The sequence below is a fragment of the Salvelinus alpinus genome, chromosome 18, assembly GCF_045679555.1.
Source record: "Salvelinus alpinus chromosome 18, SLU_Salpinus.1, whole genome shotgun sequence".
Lineage (NCBI taxonomy): Eukaryota > Metazoa > Chordata > Actinopteri > Salmoniformes > Salmonidae > Salvelinus > Salvelinus alpinus.
This window is the reverse complement of record NC_092103.1, coordinates 28,470,052-28,489,320: the sequence shown is the minus strand read 5'-3', so window position 1 is coordinate 28,489,320 and position 19,269 is coordinate 28,470,052. Positions and strand designations below refer to the sequence as shown.

Here is a 19,269-nt window from a genome sequence, read left to right as displayed (position 1 = left end):
TGAATCATATTCTACTTGACATGTGGCCTTCGCTCCAATTCTTCTACCAATGTAATTCTCTCCCTCCCTCCCTCCCTCTCTTTCCAGCCCGCTCTTTCATCCTCATCCAACTTTCAAGCTCGCTTTCCTGCTGTCAAACAGGATGTTTCTCTTCTCTCGCTTAGTGTCACACACTCTTGTGGAGGTTGTCTCCTGGGGGTCTGAGAGGGAGGACGAATAGGGCCGGGGGCCATCGATGTTCTGACACCCACACACACCTCTGATACACTAATGTCCTCCTCCTACTCCGTACATCACTAATTTGGCATGTGGTTCACTAAGGAGCATTAACTGAATCAATTAGTTCATGTAAAAGTGGATCTTATTCTGAGACTGTGTGGTTATGATAATATCCTGAGAAGGAGTGTGTAATTGAAGTGAGCTGTCTGTTCATCGGGGGATGGAGCCATGGCCATACATTGGACAGTTACGTTTCTATAAAGCAAAACATAATTTCTCTTCCGTTGGCACTAGTCTAGTTTGTGGAACACTGGTGTGAAATTGTTAGCCAATGTCGCCACCTGTTGGACAAAGACTAAGCTCAACACTTTGGCTGAAAAACAAGCAACATCTAGGACACAAGTGTGCACGCTCTTTTTATCAGTAAAATAAGTAATGTAAAGGATGGGAGGGAGCGATGCTAAGAAATAGAAAAAGTTGATTTTCAGAGAAGAAAGACTGTCTATTCTCAAGGTCAATGAATTTATTAATCAACACTACAAACAAACAAAAAGACAACAAACCATTAGGTTATTCTGTAACTACGGGCACAAACGTAAATATTCTACTCGACAGTGAATTAGATCGCTACACACCAGAAAGTTCTTATTCATTATACACCACTTATAAATGCACACACACACGCAAAGGGTAATCAACCAGATGTCATTCATTTACAACCCTTCAGATACACACATAAGCCTCGCACACGTTTGTCATTTGATTAACTCAATGACTTGATATTACATTCAGATGCTACTTCTCTGTAGAGTAGCTAATGTTATCAAGCAACTGCGATTTGATACATAGAAGTCATGTAATAGCATGAATTAACACAAATCCATGTTAGCTGCAATGGAAGGGACATAGGGTAACTTTGGGAGAAGAGTGTACAAACAGTGATGTAAAAAATACAATTCTTGGCCATCAGCAGCACTCTTTCACATCTCTTCTTTCCTTCTCTCAAAATGTTTCCCCCCCTCATTTCTCTCTCTAAAAAATAGCCCCCCTCATCTCCCTCTTTCTAAAAACAATGCTCTAGACTTTCATAATTCACAGAACTATTAACTAACAGATCCTCCAGTTTTTTTATTTGACCTTAATTTAACTAGGCAAGTCAGTTAAGAACAAATTCTTATTTTCAATGACGGCCTAGGAACAGTGGGTTAACTGCCTTGTTCAGGGGCAGAATTTCAGATTTGTACCTTGGCAGCTCGGGGATTTGAACTTACAACCTTGCGGTTACTAGCCCAACGCTCTAACTACTAGGCTACCCTGCCTCATGGGACAGATGCCTGTGGAACTTTTTATTTGGAAAGGGAGGTCTCTGATGATGACTTGCAACCCCCCCTCTCTGTCCCTCCTCCCGCTCCGGTGCGTCTCGGCGTTCCATCGCAGTATTCCGTCTGTCCTCCGTGCTGGTGACCATACTGGAAGCGGATGCGGAGCTCTCCGACGCGACAGCGAGGCAGGATGTCTGGGATCCACTCGATCACAAAGGGTGTGGGATCCTTCTGATCCGCTGTACACAGTCCTGTGGTGATCACAACAAATCAGATCATATGACATCACACATAGCAGTCCAGCCCAGCTCTCACACACACACACACACACACACTGACCGACTTGGAGAAAGGTGCGTAGCTCCAGGGGTCGTATGGCCTGGGATCTGTCCGTCCGGCTGTAGCCCTCAGTGGGGTCAGGATGAAGAGGCTCGGGACAGCGGAACGGAGAGAAGGAACCATCACTGTTCTTCACAAAACTCTGGGTCAACTCCAGGGGCAGCTAGACAGACAGAGGAAGACAGAGAAAGGGAGAAGGATGCATGATGAGATAGAGAGAAAGTCACAGAGTGACTAAGACCAAAACATAACAACACCCTGTGGTAAATACATGGCACGAGCAGTCTGAAGACCGTGTGAGTGGATGAGATGAAGGAGGGAGATGGGGAGGAGTGAAGAAGAGAGAGCTGACCTCTGAGGTGTCGAAGATGCGTTTCACCTGCATCAGGTTGGTGATGTGCCAGGTGTACTTGGGGAAGGAGCCATGGTGCAGATCATCATTCCTCACAAACGCTGACCAAAGAAAACAAAAAGATAAGATAACAAAACATGTTTCCCTTGTAACTTAACCTTAAAGTACCCACCAGTTTTAGGCTGTGTTTGGTGTTGAGTTAAGGTTTGTTGAGTTAAGGTGTAGTTGCGTTAGGGTTAGTCTCTTTCCAAATCTCATCTTGATGACTCAAATATTGGAAGTCTGGAGAACTTCAGTATTGGATTTTGCATTTGAATGGGAGTGCTGGCTGTTAACGCTCACATTTGATTGTCTCAGAGTGTTTTTTCCTAGTTTTGATTGTGCCTCTTTTCCTACCGGTTAGACAACATTTTAGTAGTCTATGCTGCCTTCTTTTTTGTATCGTATGCTAGTTAGCTTGTTGCAAGTCAGAAAATGTTTTAGAAACATAACCTCTGTTTGGAGCTCCACCCAATCAACATGTTTGATTGATTTGATAGGTGGCAATGTGTCACTGGCATTCATCTAGACTCCACCGTATTTTTGGCATCTTTCGGCAGACAAGTTCCCCAGGAGTTTGGAACAATGTAAACAAAGCCTGTGTGTCCGAGGCTGTTAGGGTTAGAGTAGGCTCATTTGTAGCGTTATACAGTGAGCTCCAAAAGTATTGGGACAGTGACAATTTTTTGTTGTTGTTTTGGTTCTGTACTCCAACATTTTAAATGATACAATGACTATGAGGTTAAGTGCAGACTGTCAGCTTTAATTTGAAGGTATTTTCATCCATATGGTGGGAAACAGTTTAGAAATTACGGCACTTTTGGTACATACTGCCCCATTTCAGGGGACCAACAGTATTGGTACCCTCAAATTAAAGCTGACAGTCTAGACTTTAACCTCATAGTCATTGTGTCATTTAAAATCCAAAGTGCTGGACTACAGAACCAAAACAACAACAAACAAGGGTCACTGTCCCAGTACTTTTGGAGGTCACTGTAGTTGAATTAGGGATGGCGTTGGGTTGTGGTTAGGGTTAAGGGTTACCTGAGGTAGCATTGGGCAGCCGTCTCTTCTTGGAGCCCAGGGACAGACGATACTGCAGGGCGTTGAAGAACACATGGGGGATGTGGAACACCAGAGGCTCCGGCTTACCTGGAGACAACAACATCTTTATCATCATCATCAATTAGACAAACACAGAGGGACGGAGGGCTGTGTGTGTGTGTGTGTGTGTTACCATCAAACTGGTAGTGCATGGTCAGGTGGATCCTCTCTGTAACGCTGGCTAGCCACTGCTGGAAGCCCAGGGTCACCAGGCTCTCATCCACAGGCTGGCTGCTCCCTGACACACACACACACATCATAATTAATTAAAAGAGATAGAATAATATAATATTACCTTTTAATGCTCAAGAATCTGTGGTTTATTGGATACCGTTAAGGGGCAGTGAGAAACAGAAAGGGAGGACAGATGGACAGGACAGAGGCAGTGGGTAAGACACAGAGCGACAGAGAGAAAGGAGGCAGGCAGGCTGCACCTGTGTTCTTGAGCCCAATAGAAACAGGAGCACAATAACCAGGAGGTTTCCTCTGACAAGGCCTCCTCTACCCATCCTACCCCCACCCACCCTACAGGACATACAGCTGAATGGAGGGAGGAGAGAGAAGGGAGGAGGGACTTACAGGGGGAAATGAAAAAGAAAGGAGTGACAGAGGAAAAAGAGGATAGATGATCACAGAGGACAGATCGAGAAAAAAAAATTGTACTCAGGCAGATTTCAAAGAACATAAAGAAGGTCCTATTTTCATGATGAGGCACTCGCACTTCTATTGGATGAACAGTGTGATTGACAGGGCAGCTCACCAATGAGGTGCTCTTCCAAACGGAGTCTCTTGGTTTTGTGAGCAGTGATTGGTTCAGGCAGCTGAGGTGGGCTGGAGCCACAGAGGACTGTGCAGTCAGCATTCTGTTGTATACCTGCAGTACAGATGACAACAGAGTCTCCTACAGGTACTGCAGTGCACACATACATACACCTTGAAATATTACACAAAGATCACACACATCAATCCTAGGGACCTACCATTGGAGCTGTAGTTGAGGAAACCTGTGAACTCTGAGGCCAGTTTCTCATCGCTGGTGAAGGCGCAAACACAGGCATAGAAGTGGAGGCAGAGGTATGGAGCTGCAGGGCCAGCATCAGCACCAGGCCGAGAGGTGGAGTCAGGTAAGACACCAGAGGAGACAACACCTGAGGACCCTCTCACCTCCCCATCCCCATTCTGGGAGGTTTCCACGGCCACTCTTCCCTCTGCCGTACCTCCTCTGACACCCCCCTGACAGGAACACTGAAACACAGCCCCCTCTCTGACCTTCCCCTTCCCCTTCCCCCCAGCAGCAGACCCCCCCGTGCCTACAGTTAGGTGCAGCAGCCCCAGAGGATGACTTGGTCCACTGTGACATTTCACCACCAGAGTATCTTTGTTCACCCGCTGAACCAGGGGTCCCGGGGACTCAGTAGCCAACCTCCAGAGCTCTTCCCTGGCCTCGGCTGAGGCCTGAAGCCCCTCCAGGATAGAGCTCTTCAGGGGGAGAGGGGTGGCCTGCGCCTGGCACTCCATCGCCTGCTTCACGTGGACACAGGGAGTGACGGAGTTAGACAAGCCAGGCTTGGAGGGGGGGTTGGTCAGAACAGCTGCCTGCTGTGACTGGCTCTGGCCTGACCTTTGACCGTTGGCATGGCGGCAGGTGGGCAGGAAGCAGCGGCCCATGTTGACCCGGGTCAGCAGAGTCGCCCCTTCACTCGTGGCAATGGCCGTATCAGTGGGGACAAGCTCTATGAACCCCCGCTGTGTTGCTGCCGCTCCCACCCCTCTCACTCGCTGACAGACAGAGAACACCTGCGCACCTCCACCTGAGGATTCACCACCTCTTCCTTCATCTCTCTCTTCATCTTCCCCTCCTCCGTCAATCACCACCCGCACCACCTCCATCGCCCCTCTCTTGGCCCCTCTGCCTCCCCCCACAGCCCCCCCATCTCTGAAGACAATTCCACAAGCCTTGTTCTTGCAGCTGAGCCCACGGGTGCCGTTGAAAACGCCACACTGGGGACACTTCCTGATCCCTCGTAGAGTGGGCTTGCCGAGATTGGACAGAAAGGAGGGGGTGGTGCTGGTAGCAGTCTTCTTGCTACTCTCTCTCTGCTTTGAGCAAAGGTTGGGGGGTGTAGGGGCAACCACCGATGCAGGAGGTGAGGTCACTGCCACGCCAGACTCCATTTGGGCAGCCGGACTCCACTGGCAGTTGGCCTGAAGTCTGGAAGACAGAGTAGGTCTGAAAAGAGAACAGATACAGCCTGATCTAATTTCAGCAAGTAGATATTACTGTAATTAATGTGATCAAAAAATAACTTAGGCCATAATGCAATCTTTTGTTCCAGTCAAGCCTTTGTAGGCCTTTATCGCGTTTCCTTATGTAATCAGAAATACGTGTTGTTTTTTTACAAAATATGACAAATAATTTATCATTAAAAAACTGTTACTTTTCAACACATGTAACTTTGATAAGGAATAGAAAAGCCAATTTATGTAGGATGACATTGTTCCTGAAGTGAACAATAACGGTTCGTAAAATGGGTCCAGACGCATCGCAATCTACTGCTCCACGCCTGTGTTTGGACCATGATTGGTTACAGCTGAATGCATACCTGTGTTTTTTTCACTACCTATAATCCTGGTGCTGTATGGTCGTTCCAGTTTTCATACACAAACCTCCTCTTCCCCTCGACCGTCGCCATTCCTCCTTACATCCGTGTCTCCGCATTGCGCCTGTAACGAGCTTCCTGATTGGATAGGGTGTTGGACAATGACTTATACATAAAGTAGATGTTTAATCCACCGCACGTCCATCTTGGTACTCCCCCACGGTTGTAAAATAGTAACGGCGTATTTTTGTAAGCACTAACTCCACAGATAGCAAAGACCTATTACTAGCTCATTGTTCTAAATCCGCAAAGGTTCATTGGACAAAGCCTATGCGGAAATGAATGGTGTTTTTGGATAAATGCTTAAAATAAATGTGGTAAACACAGGCTTAAACCATATTCTCATGGGACTAGTATTACTATATAACGTCGGTTATGTAATAATAACCCTAGCATGTCCGTTTTTCCAGTGGACGATTTGGAGAGGATTAGTTTTACCAAACTGCCCTGTAATTTTGGGGTGTTTTCTTATTCTCAATTGACCATTATGACGGACACTCAGAGGCTCTTCTAGGCGTGAAGATATTTCAAATGTCTAGGGATAACCTAATATTGGCCTACAGTTCGGAGAAAGTACAACTAATAATTCATATCAATAATAACCATAAACGGTAACCTATGCAGACCTGACGTATTTAGCAATGTATCAATTTATTGGCACAATATCGTTCACTTCATATTTTAAAAGAGAAGTATGGCACTAGAAAAGTTTATATGTGACAAAACAGATTATCCATCTGTAGGCTAGTGCATAGCGCTTTGTTTTAAGCATAAATGTGTTCCCCATGTTCATACCCAAACTGGGTGCAGCACCAGTTAAACTGTAATATCCCTAAAAACACAGGGATGACGATTCGCCCGGGATAAGTATTATCAGAAGACCTTGGAGTCTGCCGAAAAACAGTAGGTTTTTACGGCTGGGGTAATAACCTTCCTGACACATAAAAATGACTGACATGGCAGTTCGGACAAAACTAAATTAGGGATGTGGTGATTAGTGCTCGTGGACATAATTACATTACCTGAGCTCCCCAGTAAAATGTATTCTGTCCGAATATGGCTTTATAAGATCTTATACATTTTGTTCTAGGATAATCATCAGATGTCACTTTTTTGTTAATTTTGAAACATTTATGTCATTTAAAAAAGCACATAAAGCCTTCATAACAGAAAAAGGTCAGATTAACTGACATCTCATAGAACAAAACGTATATCATCTCTTAAACTTGTGTTAACCTCAGACCTTATTTTTGGCATTTATCCCAAAACCCCTATTCTTTCCCCATTCATTTTCACCATAGGAATGGCTGAATGAACCAGAGGTAACTCATTTCCGGGTTTTAGGACTACAAGCTGGCGAGCTCTATAGAAATGCATTTAATGACTACATTGTTTTTTCTATTATTAGACACCTTCATACAAATACTTTAAAATTGTGAGCTATACATAAAAATATAAAAGTCCTTAAAGTATATTTGTTTTAGGTCAATGTTACAGTTATTTGTCATTCTGCCCCTGAACAAGGCAGTTAACACACTGTTCCTAGGCCGTCATTGTAAATAAGAATTTGTTCTTAACTGACTTGCCTAGTTAAATAAAGGTAAAATTAAAAAAGGCATTCCTATGGAGGACTGCTCCTACTGGGGAGTGCAAATATGGCTGACCAGTGGCTTCAAAGCCACTCAAATGGTCACTACATAGAATCAGCAATAAAATGTTTGTTGCCACGTTCACATGCTAGTCAGATCTAGATAGCAAGTCGTAAATGTCCAAGTTATCTGGTTGGCGTGTTCAACCAGTTAGGAAATCTGATATTTCCGACTAGCAAGTGAAGGCAGCACATATACATTACTGGTGTTGGTCACAGGGCCGAGATGAAAGCCCTTTTCAGAGAAGAGAATCAAGCGACATGTAGTTTCTATCTTGTTCATACCTGTAGATCAGAAATTCAAACACAGCTTGGGTCAAGTGTATGTAGGCCTGCCCTGCTCTTGTAATTCCAGTTTCTGTTAATTACAAAACGTGTTATCTGATGACAAAAATCAATGGATCTGAATACTACAAGTAGGAAAGCTCATTGTAAACAAAAAAGCATTTCTTTGCAAGACTGGACCACCTCTCACAATACTCTCAACTCAAGCCTGTAAAAACAGAGAGATAGAAATATGATCCGTTTCCGCAAGCAATGTTTATAAGCATCAGCATTTTAATGGGACAAAGCAAGAACACGTTATAGCATCAGCAACATAACCCCACCCCCAAAACATAAGGTCTATCCTTAGGCACTGCCTACTCTATGATAAATTGGTTGGTTAAAATTAAATTAACTCAAAATAAGGCAACACAATGGGTCTCATCCAACTGTATTATTTAAACAACTCCATGGGGGGGGGGGGGGGGGGGCACAGTGCAAAATTATGATCCATTCAAGTTTTTTTTATTTTATGTTTGATAACTATTTACTACTTTGTCATAAAAAAAACACCAAAAAGTTCAATATTTAGGTTTTATACACAGAATAACTTTAATTCTACATTACTTTTCAGTATAGATCATTTTTGCACTGCCGTTCGCTCTCCTCAGGCCCCTGGAAGAATCAAATGTTGCACTGTCCCTACATTGTAATGGACTAGCATTTAGCAGTGATGCTAATATGCCCCAGTCTAGTTTAAATCCCCAGCCCTGGCCGTCAAAAAGCAAGCAAGCTTCCATAATTAACATGAGGTTTTTCCCTCTTTATACAGCGTCAGAACAGTTGAACAGACTTTCTTGGGTTATTTACATACAAAACAGTATACGTACATACGCCCTCCTAAAACAAGTTTCAAAAGGAAAAAAGTGGAATGCAAAACAATTCAAAATACCTAGAATTTGTGTAACATCAAATTTTGTGAAAAGGTAACTAAGTAATAGTATTGTGCAATATTTGTCTGCCTTTAAAAGAAAGAAGAACAGTGGCAGTAATCCCTGCAATTGTTTCTTAGTTGAGATATTGAAATTTTTAAAAAAATACAACAGTTGACATCCATTTCATTCGTTTTTTATAAACATAAAAAACAAAAAAAGGTTCTTACATTTCACATGATTCCATGGAGTCATTGCTTTAAACATTTCTTTAAAATGAGTCCCAAAACAAACAAAAAACAAAAAGGCAAAGCTCGTTTCTTAACGATATCAGCAGTGGAAATCGTTCTAAACAAACCAACGAGAAAAAGCAAATCCAAAATAAGTCTATCATTTAATAGTACTTTAATTAAAAATGGCATAGTCCTTTTTGATTCATGAGTCAGTTGTAGGGTGTGTGTACGCATGTATACAGTACCAGTCAAAAGTTCAGACACCTACTCATTCCAGTTGTTTTTTTTGTTTGACTATTTTCTGCATTGTAGAATAGTGAAGACATCAAAATTATGAAATAACACATATGGAATCATGTAGTAAGCAAAAAAAGTGTTAAAGTAATCAACATATATTTTATATTCTTCAAATTAGCCACCCTTTGCTTTGATGACAGCTATGCACCCTCTTGGCATTCTCTCAACCAGCTTCATGAGGTAGTCACCTGGAATGCATTTCAATTAAGAGGTGTGCCTTGTTAAAAGTTAATTTGTGGAATTTTCCTTTGATTAATTTGTGGAACTTTCCTTCTGAATGCCTTTCAGCCAATCAGTTGTGTTGTGACTAGGTAGGAGTTGGTATACAGAAGATAGCCCTATTTGGTAAAAGACGAAGTCCATATTATGTCAAGAAAAACTCAAATGAGCAAAGAGAAATGACAGTCCATCATTACTTTAAGACATGAAGGTCAGTCAAAGCGGGACATTTCAAGAACTTTGAAAGTTTCTTCAAGTGCAGTCGCAAAAACCATCAAGCGCTATGATGAAACTGACTCTCATGAGGACCGTCACAGGAATGGTTGACCCAGAATTACCTCTGCTACTGAGGATAAGTTCATTAGTTACCAGCCTCAGAAATTGCATCCCAAATAAATGCTACACAGAGTTCAAGTAACAGACATCAACTGTTCAGAGGAAACTGTGTGAATCAGGCCTTCATGGTCCAATTGCGGAAAGAAACCACTACTAAAGGACAGCAATAAGAAGAGACTTGCTCGGGCCAAGAAACACGACAAATGGACATGAGACCGGTAGAAATCTTTCCTTTGGTCTGATGAGTCCAAATTAGATTTTGGTTCCAACAGCCGTGTCTTTGTGAAACGCATGGTAGTTTAACGGATGATCTCTGCATGTGTGGTTCCCCGTGAAGTATGGAGGACGAGGTGTGATGGTGCTTTTCCGGTGACACTGTCTGATTTATTTATAGAATTCAAGGCACACTTAACCAGCATGGCTACCACAGCATTCTGCAGCGATACGCCATCCCTTCTGGTTTGCGCTTAGTGGGACTATAAGTTGTTTTCAACAGGACAATGACCCAAAACACCTCCAGGCTGTGTAAGGGCATATTTGACCAGGAAGGAGAGTGATGAGAGCTATATTAGATGACCTGGATTCTACAATCACCCGACCTCAACCCAATTGAGATGGTTTGGGATGAGTTGGATCACAGAGTGAAGGAAAAGCAGTGCTCAGCATGTGGGAACTCCTTCAAGAAAGTTGGAAAAGCATTCCTCATGAAGCTGGTTGAGAGAATGCCAAGAATGTGCAAAGCTGTCAAGGTAAATGGTGTCTAATTTGAAAAATCTCAAATATAACATTTATTTTGATTTGTTTAACTCTTTTTTTGGTTACTACATGATTCCATGTGTTATTTCATAGTTTTGATGTCTTTACTATTATTCTACAATTTAGAAAATAGTACAAATAAATAATAACCCTGGAATAAGTAGGTGTGTCCAAACTTTTTACTGGTACTGTATACACACACGTGTGTATCTTATATACCAGGACTGGGCAACTGGGCAACTCTTCCTCCTCTTCTCCACCTTAAAACTTACATGTAAAAACAGGTTGGGTGGGGGGGGGGGGGACTGACAGGGGAACCCCCCCCTCCCCGTCATAGAGTTCTTAATCATGTTGTAAAAGACAGGGCACATGTTGGCCCCCCCACCCCCTGTATAGGATCCCTGTTGTGGAGGGTAGGAGGCCGACTCTGGGCCGCCAGGCCAACGCTGATCAGTGGGTGTGGTAGCCAGCGGTGCCCATGCCGGACTGGTTGGCCAGCACAGTCCCATTGACTCCCTGTCCAGGCTCCACCACACCGCCATTACTGACGGCTCCCACGCCCGTCCACCCTGCACCCGCCTGTAAATGGCTACACAGAGACAACATGGAGGTTAGAGGATAGATGAAGGATGGGGAGAGAAAGGTGTAAACACAAAATCGGTGATGGTTAAAGGACAGGAGGGTAAAGGTAATGAGGGATGAAGAGAGAGCGCAACGACATGAACAAAAAGTTAAGATTGATCTTCAAGGGCCACTGATGTTAAACAAGTCTCCTCCCAACATCTGGGCTGAAATGTTATACACGTCTCCTGACATCTGGGGTGCATTTCCTTCAAACAACTTGTTCCCTTCCCTCTAGGAGTCCATGAGTACTCACTTGAATCCCTGCTGGTTCCAGGCCTGTCCGTAGACTCCGTAGGTGGGCACCTGCCACCCGTTTGGGACGTATTGGCCAATCTGCTGGGCGTTACCGTACCACTGGGCATACTGGCCGTAGGGCTGCGCTGCAAAACCTATTTTGTTCTGCTGTGGAGACAACACTTAGGTTTCAAATTATGTAATTGATGAACTATTGGATCAAAATGGGTCTACTATGTTTTCTGTTTCCTTAGATACCCATAAGCACAGCAAAGTGGGCTAACTGCTACATCAAGCCCCTAAAACTGAGCATGTAGATATGTTATTACACATGTATATTATATCCATGTTATTACACATGTATAATATATCCATGTTATTACACATGTATATTATATCCATGTTATTACACATGTATATTATATCCATGTTATTACACATGTATATTATATCCATGTTATTACACATGTATAATATATCCATGTTATTACACATGTATAATATATCCATGTTATTACACATGTATAATATATCCATGTTATTACACATGTATAATATATCCATGTTATTACACATGTATATTATATCCATGTTATTACACATGTATAATATCTAAGAGAGTAAAGGATGTTGTATGAGAAAGGAAGTGCTGTTACCTGCGGTCTTACCTGAGGCATCTGTACCTGCTGCATGGGGCTGACCATGTCTGTGGTTTCTTTCCCCCAGTAACACTTCACCACGTGACCATCTATGGACGTCCCGTTCACTGACACTATGGCGTGGGCCGCTCCCTCGTGGGAGTTGAACCTATACCAGGAAGAGACGCAGGTGAGAGGAAAATCTCCCAAACAACTTCCAAGGTCACCATCAGGGCTCTTCCCATCGAACTAGAGATGCAGACACCTGGTCAGCAGTCAAACGTGCCACGTTTTCACCTGGAGATGACCAGCTTTTGCTGTGATTCTGGGTTACTCTGTTGGAATAAGGGCTTCTGTAACAGTGTATTCTGTAGACAATCTGCATGGACTTACCTCACAAATGAGTAGCCTTTGTCTGGGAAAACTCTGATCTCCATGATCTGACCGAAGGGGGTGAAGGTCTGCCTCATCAGTTGCTCTGGAAACAACAAGGTACATCAGTAAGGATGGGGTCACCAATGACATCACATATTCCATCTAAATAACCTGCAAGCTATGTTGTGACTTCCATAGTACAGATTGTCTTGAGGTTCTGACCTGTGAGGCCTGTTGTGACACCTCCACAGTAGACGGTACAGTTGCTGGGACTGGACTGGTTCACAACCTCTTCAAACGACAGGTGTTTGGTGTTTGCTGCTCCACAGGGGAGAAGGTTGATTTAAAACATGAATGGAAAAAATAGATGCCAATTTTTTTCATTTCTTTTTTTCCAAATCGGATGCCAGCAGGTGTAGCGCGAGTCATTCTTTAGAGTGGTGTGTCTAACTCACTCTCGTAGGTGGCTTTGGGCGCAGGGGGCTTCCTGGTGGCCCAGTTAGTCCTGATCTGCCGTCCTCCCAACCACTGACCTCCCATCTGTTGGATGGCATTCTCTGCATCCTACACACAAAGGCATACCATTTATTATGCATAGTGATAGTAATAATGGTGTAACATAGAATCTAATTCACGTCTTCACCCATGTAAACTCCGTAGCTCAAAGTAGCTACTGAATTACAGGGTGGTATTTGCTTGGCTAAACATTGCTGGGTGACGTCTGAGGGGGGGACACAAAAAAGGAATGGAGTCTCACACTGCTCCGATGCTAATGATTTCTTGCAAACAACCAACCCAGATGCAGCACAGTAAGCCAAGGATGGGAGGGGGCGGGCACTCACCCATTTGTTGAAGAAGGACACAAAGCCATAGCCTTTAGATTTGCCAGTAGCCATGTCTTTCACCACCCGAGCATCACTGTGGACAGAGACTACTGTTAGCAAGACAATAGGAAGTTATGGCCTCTGCCAACTGATCCATCTGTGTTTCTAGGAAGCTTTTCCTTGCCACCGACTAACTGGGTTGCTGTCTAGGGAGGTTTTGGCCCCACGTTGCTGTAAAGCACTGGATGATAAGTATGATACTAAGAAGTGCTGTGATTAGTATTTCATTAGCTGCTTGTTGAGAGACATACTCCAAAAAGACCTGTAGAGAACATATTTTACAGATGAATGCTGCGAATACAGCTTGTTCTCGTGTTCAATCAATACATTCACGATTGAAGGAACATATCTTTGTAGTGTTTTTGAATAAGCATAAGCGAGATAACTGGGGTAGGGAGAAACAGATAACACTCACGATATCCTCCCAAAGGGGGCGAAAGCAGCTTTGATGTCATCCGTGGTGATTTCAGGACTGAGGTCTCCAACGAAAACATGGAAGTGATCTGAACACAAACAGAATCATGTGTATAAAACATTTTTGAAGATGACAAAAAGTCAAATCATTTTAGGCAGCAATGCTAACGATTCTTGGAATAATATTGGATAACACAAGTGTGCTCTAAATGCCCCATACAAAGTCTAGCCACATTTGAATAATTATTAAGTTTCCATGCTTTATATAGGCACTACTCCTTTAACAGTTAGGTACAGTGCATGTCAAAGTATTAATAGAGATAGTACTCACTGCTTGTGTCTTTCTTCTGGCTGCTAGGGGTTGTGGCCCAGTTCACCTTGACCTCCTAAAGAAGAGAAAGAGATGGAAAGAGAAAAAGATAGAGGGGGATGGAAAGAGGGGTGAAAAGCAAGCCTTACTTGTACAGCACGCGTCTGTCAGCCTATTAGAGGGCTTGTTGTAGTCACACCAGTGATAGAGGGAAAGCCTGGTCACACTCAGACTACGTCACAATTCAGTCTCACCGTCCAATCAATCAAATTTGGAACAAAACGTCTAGGAAGTAAAAAAAAAAAAAAAAAAAAAAGGTCCAAATAACAAGGGACTTACAAACAAGTGAATTTTACGAACTTGTATTACTCCTCAAATGGTCCTTCAATACCTGTTGAGGATAAAATATTTTCAACTGAATGTGTCTTTAAAGATATAAATAGTATTATTTGGATTCTTTATGCAAAGGATTTTTGCAAAAGAACACAGTGTACAGAAAAATAAGGGTAGAAGTATAGGAGTGTAATTTGAAACCGGTCAATGGGGGACACTACTTAGAAAGATTACACAACCCAACCAGGTTTAAAGTCATTGGACATGCTGCCAATATTAATTGCCTATGCCAAGTTCTCTTCTGAGCATGAAACTGTACATGGGTGATGTCCAGAAGCTGTTTCTACCAGTAGGATTAAATAGTATGTAGAGTAGTAAGCCTATTAGCTACAACCAATCTGGGATGGCCAGGGTCAGGTGGCCAGGGTCCCAAATCAGTAGCTAGCAAAAAATAAATACATAACACCTTATCAACAGGAGTATCATAGTGTTTGAATTCAAGTGCAATCCGTCATCCACGCTCCTTCATTCAGCATCTCCCCCAGGTCAAATGAACCAGACGTTTCATTTACATTGCGAGATCTGCTGGCTTCAAACCCAAATGAATGGGAAAGATTGTAATATGACTGAATTAGATGGTGCCAATGTCAAACTTCCCCATTAATTAGAGATTGAGGCCTGCAGATTGATCCTAATTTATATAGAATGGCATCTACACAACATTTGTGTGGAATATGTAGTCTTATCTGGGCTATCTTTACACATGTGAGGAATGGAGACAGATTTCAGGGTGAAGAACAAAGTAGCCTACCGTTGTAAGGAATGCTGCAAGACCATTCAAATGTAGCCTACTTATATTAAAAAAATAATAATAATACATTCTGGTGTTGCGGTATTATTGCTCAATGAGGAAACATTCCATGCATGTCATACTCCCTAATGTTTAATGTCAACTGTTGAGATTGAACTGATAACGTGATTCCATGTGATACCCAGTCCCAAATCAACCCCACCCCTAACCATTCCTCATAGGGCCGCCATATTGCTTGCACCCATCTGACCTTTCCAGACCTACATCAAGTAGGCCAACCCTCTCCTCCTTCCCCTCCCCAAGCCGACCCAACCAGACTCACCCTGTAGATACGATAGCTTACCTTACCCATTATTTTACGACCATTCATGGCTGCGAGTGACGAGGCAGCGTGCCTGTGTTCGTAGAACTCCACAAAGCAGTATGGGTCATTACCTGCCGTCTGGAGGGGAACAGGGGACAGGAACTTTACCTTTGACACCAGACCTGCCCACCGTTTCATCCTACCCTTGTAAAATGTAGGCCTAGTTGAGTCTCCCTCCTTAAATAAGAATTTGTTCCTAACTGACTTGCCTAGTTAAATAAAAACAATTAAAATGTAAAGCATTTTATACTCCAGTTAGCCTATACAAATAAAATCCATTATCATTCATCATCATTTACAAATTGGCCAAACAATCTTCCCTCTATTTAGCTTGACAGACTAAATGTAAATCAAACCCAGAAAAAAAACTCGCAACAGTACAATGTGTTCTTAAACTGGCAGCTGACTATTACTGGTCAAAGCTATTCTGTCCTATTTGGCTAGTCAGTCCTGGGTCACTTTCAGTGGGTGCCAGATAAAGCAATAGTGTGTAGGACAGATATCCCTCTGTCATGTAGAACAGGGAATTGTGTGGTCATATTTGTTTTTGTTTAGGCTTTATACATTAAATTCCCATCTGCAATGTGTTGCAGACCACTGAATAGGCCCCTAGTCATGGTCGGCGCTCAGTAGGGACAAAACTAGAGAAAATGTTTTTGAAGCAGTGGTACCCCTCTCAACGAGTCCAAATACAGATGGGACGTTAAACCGAAAATGATCGAAACCGACCATACCAATCACTTATCGCAGGCATTTTGCTGATATTGTTCTTTAAAAGAAGTAGCCTATACTAGAGAAATGTGAAGTTTGAAATTAATTATCTAATATGGGTGATTGTTAATGGGACAATTGGTGCCTAGAACCATCAAACTAGTAGTAGTTTCAATGATAATTTACAAAAACTCCAGTGCACAATAAAATTATAAACTTATCCTATTCATTGTCATCATCATAATGCAGGCAATTTATCGCAATATGGATTTTTGTCCATAACGCCCAGCTCCAAGTCTAATCATAATGCCCTTTTTGTTTTTCCATTTCAAAACATTCTCTCCCATTTGTTCTGACTGAACATGGTGCAGTGGTAAGTAATTCTGAGTCGAATCTGATTGGAGAAGGTTCATTCCTAGCCAATAGGAAGGACTCACATCTACTATCATTTTACAGCTCTTGCAGGGGCCGATCTGTCCAAACAGCTGCATGATGAGGGCTTCAGTCACATCCCGGGACAGGTTCCCCACATACCTGCAGCACAGTGACAACACATCAGCATGTACACCCTGGGTTCAACTCAGCAAATACAAGACAACGAATGCTCCACTTAGCTGATAGACAAGGAAGTGTGGTTGTGAAGATCTGGATTTAAAATGGATAGTTCGCCACCATCGACAAAGTACAGCGGTATGAAACCGTCTGGAATTGTTTCTTATTTTGGGGCGAACTATCCCTTTAACTCAGTGTATTCTACCTCACAGCTAACAATTAAGAAGATATTGGGACTTCAAATCTTAAAATGGATACCAGCCCATGCAAGGCACCATATAGCAACAGTGGCCACATGAAGACAACTGAGGTGAAACTGAAACCATAACATAAGGCAGTGCCATACACAACCAGTCAAGTAACGTTAGCCGGCTTTGTTTGGAGAGTAGACACCTGGCTTTTACAGCTACTGAACATAACATTTGCAACATTTTCAAGACAGATTATGTTAGTGTCACAGTTTGTGTCTACTGCGAGAAAAACTAACACAAATGTATAGAGTAAGTAACATTCAGTTAGAATATCCTAAATTAGGCGCCGAGGCCCTAGAATCTGGGCTTCCGAGAGGACTAGGCCGCGCTTTTACATTGCATTCAACAATTTCTATATGTGCATTATCATGCATGGCCAGTGTCGTAGTTGCAACCAACACATTCATGTTAGTTAGCTGACATACCCAATCTGAATCTCATTTGTTGAGGTATGGTAGGTAGTTAGCCAACAGCAACAGATAACACATTGATGTCCGACTATTATTGGTCATTGATGTATGCCGAGCAGTGTAGGTATAGCTAGCTAGCCAACGTTAGCAGTTAGGTTGTGCTTTCTTGAATACTGTATTGACACCGGTGTAGAAATGTAACGTTATCGGACTGACGACAACAGCATTGCTCAGCATGATACAGAAGCTAATTTAGAGGCCCGGCATGCTGTCGACAAGAGTTAGTAAACAAGATAGCTAGTTATCCTGCTAATCATGCGAACGTTAGTCTTCCTCAAATATGATATTACCAAAATACACAAAATGCAAATGTAACTCCCATAGGCGAATAAGAACATCACAATATCTCTAAATGTTGAGATCTAAAAAGGTGGCTTTAGAGACAATTTTGCAAGTCGCAACATGTTCTCTTCTACAGCATAGGTGGCTACAGTGCCTTTGTCTTAGAAATGGACACGTCTGACATGTTAGTTAACTAGCCTATTAGCCAGTGCATTTCCATCATAAACCCAGTTGGCTGGCTCACAACTAGCTAGCTAATAAACAGGGGGGTAGAGAAATGGCTGACATGATTATTATGAACCACATCATATAAAAATGCAATTGACACATAAGACCAATACACTGCTACTTGAAATAAATGGTCATTCGGCTAGCTAATAGCGTGCCGCTATTCATACATACAGGGTCTTGGGTGTTTCGTCGTCCATCATATTTTCCGACCGAGGTTGAGATCGAACCCTGAGAGAAAAATCCACGTGTGTCGTATTCTATGATGACCTTGGATTCTTGCTCCTTTACCCTATTTTGCTGATGTCCACTGAGCAATATCCAAAAATGTTTTAATGCGCAGTAAATCGCTCCGCCGCCCCTGCTAACTTCAATTATGAACAATAGAAAAGCGACATAAAATGGCGGAGAAAGAGAGCGGATATACGGCATCGCTAAGGTATAGCATCGCATGCGCACTGTGGCTTTGGTGAATGTACTGGCAGGATGGCGCGATGACCAAAATAAGACTTGTAATGCAACGATTGATTAACAGTAACATATGATTTGCGCTATGGATGGCATGTTGGATATTTGTTTTTATGTGTATGTAAAATGTAGGAGAAAATTGTGATAGAATGTAACAAAATAAGTGCGCCGCCCGGGAATCGAACCCGGGTCGCAAGAATGGGAATCTTGCATGATACCACTACACCAGCGGCGCATTAGAATTGCTCGGATAATTTGGGTATTTAACCCTTACTGTAATACTGTATAACTTCCCTTTAATTGCAATTTTACATTTATTAAGATGCGTTCCTCTTGTCAATGATTTTGAATGAGGCTGGGTTAGGACAAATACGGTTCAGGTGTCCTCACTGAAGTTATATGCACCATCAGTGGTGTAAAGTACTTCAGTAACGTGACTTGCCTAGTTAAATAAAGGTTAAATAAATACGTTACTTGTAGTTTTTTGGGGGTATCTGTACTTTACTATTCATATTTGACAACTTTTACCCCTCTACATTCCTAAATAAAATAATGTACTTTTTACTCCATACATTTTCCCTGACACCCAAAAGTACTTGT

General features: G+C 42.6%; 2 protein-coding genes and 1 non-coding gene across 7 annotated transcripts; all 3 read right to left on the bottom strand.

The window, feature by feature from the left end:
- Positions 1-722: 722 nt before the first annotated feature.
- On the bottom strand, positions 723-6,109 carry c18h2orf42 (chromosome 18 C2orf42 homolog). Of its 3 annotated transcripts, none has more exons than XM_071350895.1 (8): positions 5,979-6,109; positions 4,356-5,605; positions 4,136-4,249; positions 3,509-3,613; positions 3,316-3,423; positions 2,233-2,333; positions 1,881-2,043; positions 723-1,792 (listed from the first exon to the last, which is right to left on the bottom strand). In XM_071350895.1, the coding sequence occupies exons 2-8, from the start codon at positions 5,548-5,550 to the stop codon at positions 1,566-1,568; spliced, it is 2,013 nt and encodes a 670-aa protein (XP_071206996.1). In that variant the 5' UTR covers positions 5,551-5,605; positions 5,979-6,109; the 3' UTR covers positions 723-1,565. The 3 variants fall into 3 exon arrangements, with proteins under 3 accessions (XP_071206996.1, XP_071206999.1, XP_071206997.1); XM_071350898.1 differs by having other exon boundaries at positions 2,260-2,333; XM_071350896.1 differs by having other exon boundaries at positions 4,356-5,587; positions 5,979-6,085.
- Positions 6,110-8,218: 2,109 nt separating this feature from the next.
- LOC139544118 (cytotoxic granule associated RNA binding protein TIA1-like) lies at positions 8,219-18,617 on the bottom strand. Of its 3 annotated transcripts, none has more exons than XM_071350893.1 (12): positions 18,376-18,617; positions 16,856-16,952; positions 15,687-15,785; positions 14,221-14,275; positions 13,891-13,978; positions 13,434-13,509; positions 13,047-13,155; positions 12,814-12,909; positions 12,610-12,694; positions 12,247-12,385; positions 11,598-11,746; positions 8,219-11,309 (listed from the first exon to the last, which is right to left on the bottom strand). In XM_071350893.1, exons 1-12 carry the CDS (start codon positions 18,402-18,404, stop codon positions 11,171-11,173), a joined length of 1,161 nt encoding a protein of 386 aa, XP_071206994.1. In that variant the 5' UTR covers positions 18,405-18,617; the 3' UTR covers positions 8,219-11,170. The 3 variants fall into 3 exon arrangements, with proteins under 3 accessions (XP_071206994.1, XP_071206993.1, XP_071206995.1); XM_071350892.1 differs by having other exon boundaries at positions 10,780-11,309; positions 12,235-12,385; positions 18,376-18,615; XM_071350894.1 differs by having other exon boundaries at positions 10,780-11,309; positions 11,598-11,743; positions 18,376-18,615.
- Positions 18,618-18,833: 216 nt separating this feature from the next.
- trnag-ccc (transfer RNA glycine (anticodon CCC)) lies at positions 18,834-18,904 on the bottom strand. Its single transcript has one exon. It is a non-coding gene; the product is annotated as a tRNA-Gly (tRNA).
- Positions 18,905-19,269: the final 365 nt, after the last annotated feature.

Coding starts and splice junctions, on each gene's coding strand:
- c18h2orf42 (XM_071350895.1), bottom strand. CDS start 5,550: ATGGAGTCTGGCGTGGCAGTGACCTCACCTCCTGCATCGGTGGTTGCC. Junction 3,614..4,135: donor TTTGGAAGAGCACCTCATTG/GTGAGCTGCCCT, acceptor TGTGTGTGTCAG/GGAGCAGCCAGCCTGTGGAT. Junction 1,793..1,880: donor ACGCACCTTTCTCCAAGTCG/GTCAGTGTGTGT, acceptor TGATCACCACAG/GACTGTGTACAGCGGATCAG.
- LOC139544118 (XM_071350892.1), bottom strand. CDS start 18,404: ATGATGGACGACGAAACACCCAAGACCCT. Junction 13,510..13,890: donor GCCCCCTTTGGGAGGATATC/GTGAGTGTTATC, acceptor CTCTGTCCACAG/TGATGCTCGGGTGGTGAAAG. Junction 12,695..12,813: donor TGTCACAACAGGCCTCACAG/GTCAGAACCTCA, acceptor TGTTGTTTCCAG/AGCAACTGATGAGGCAGACC.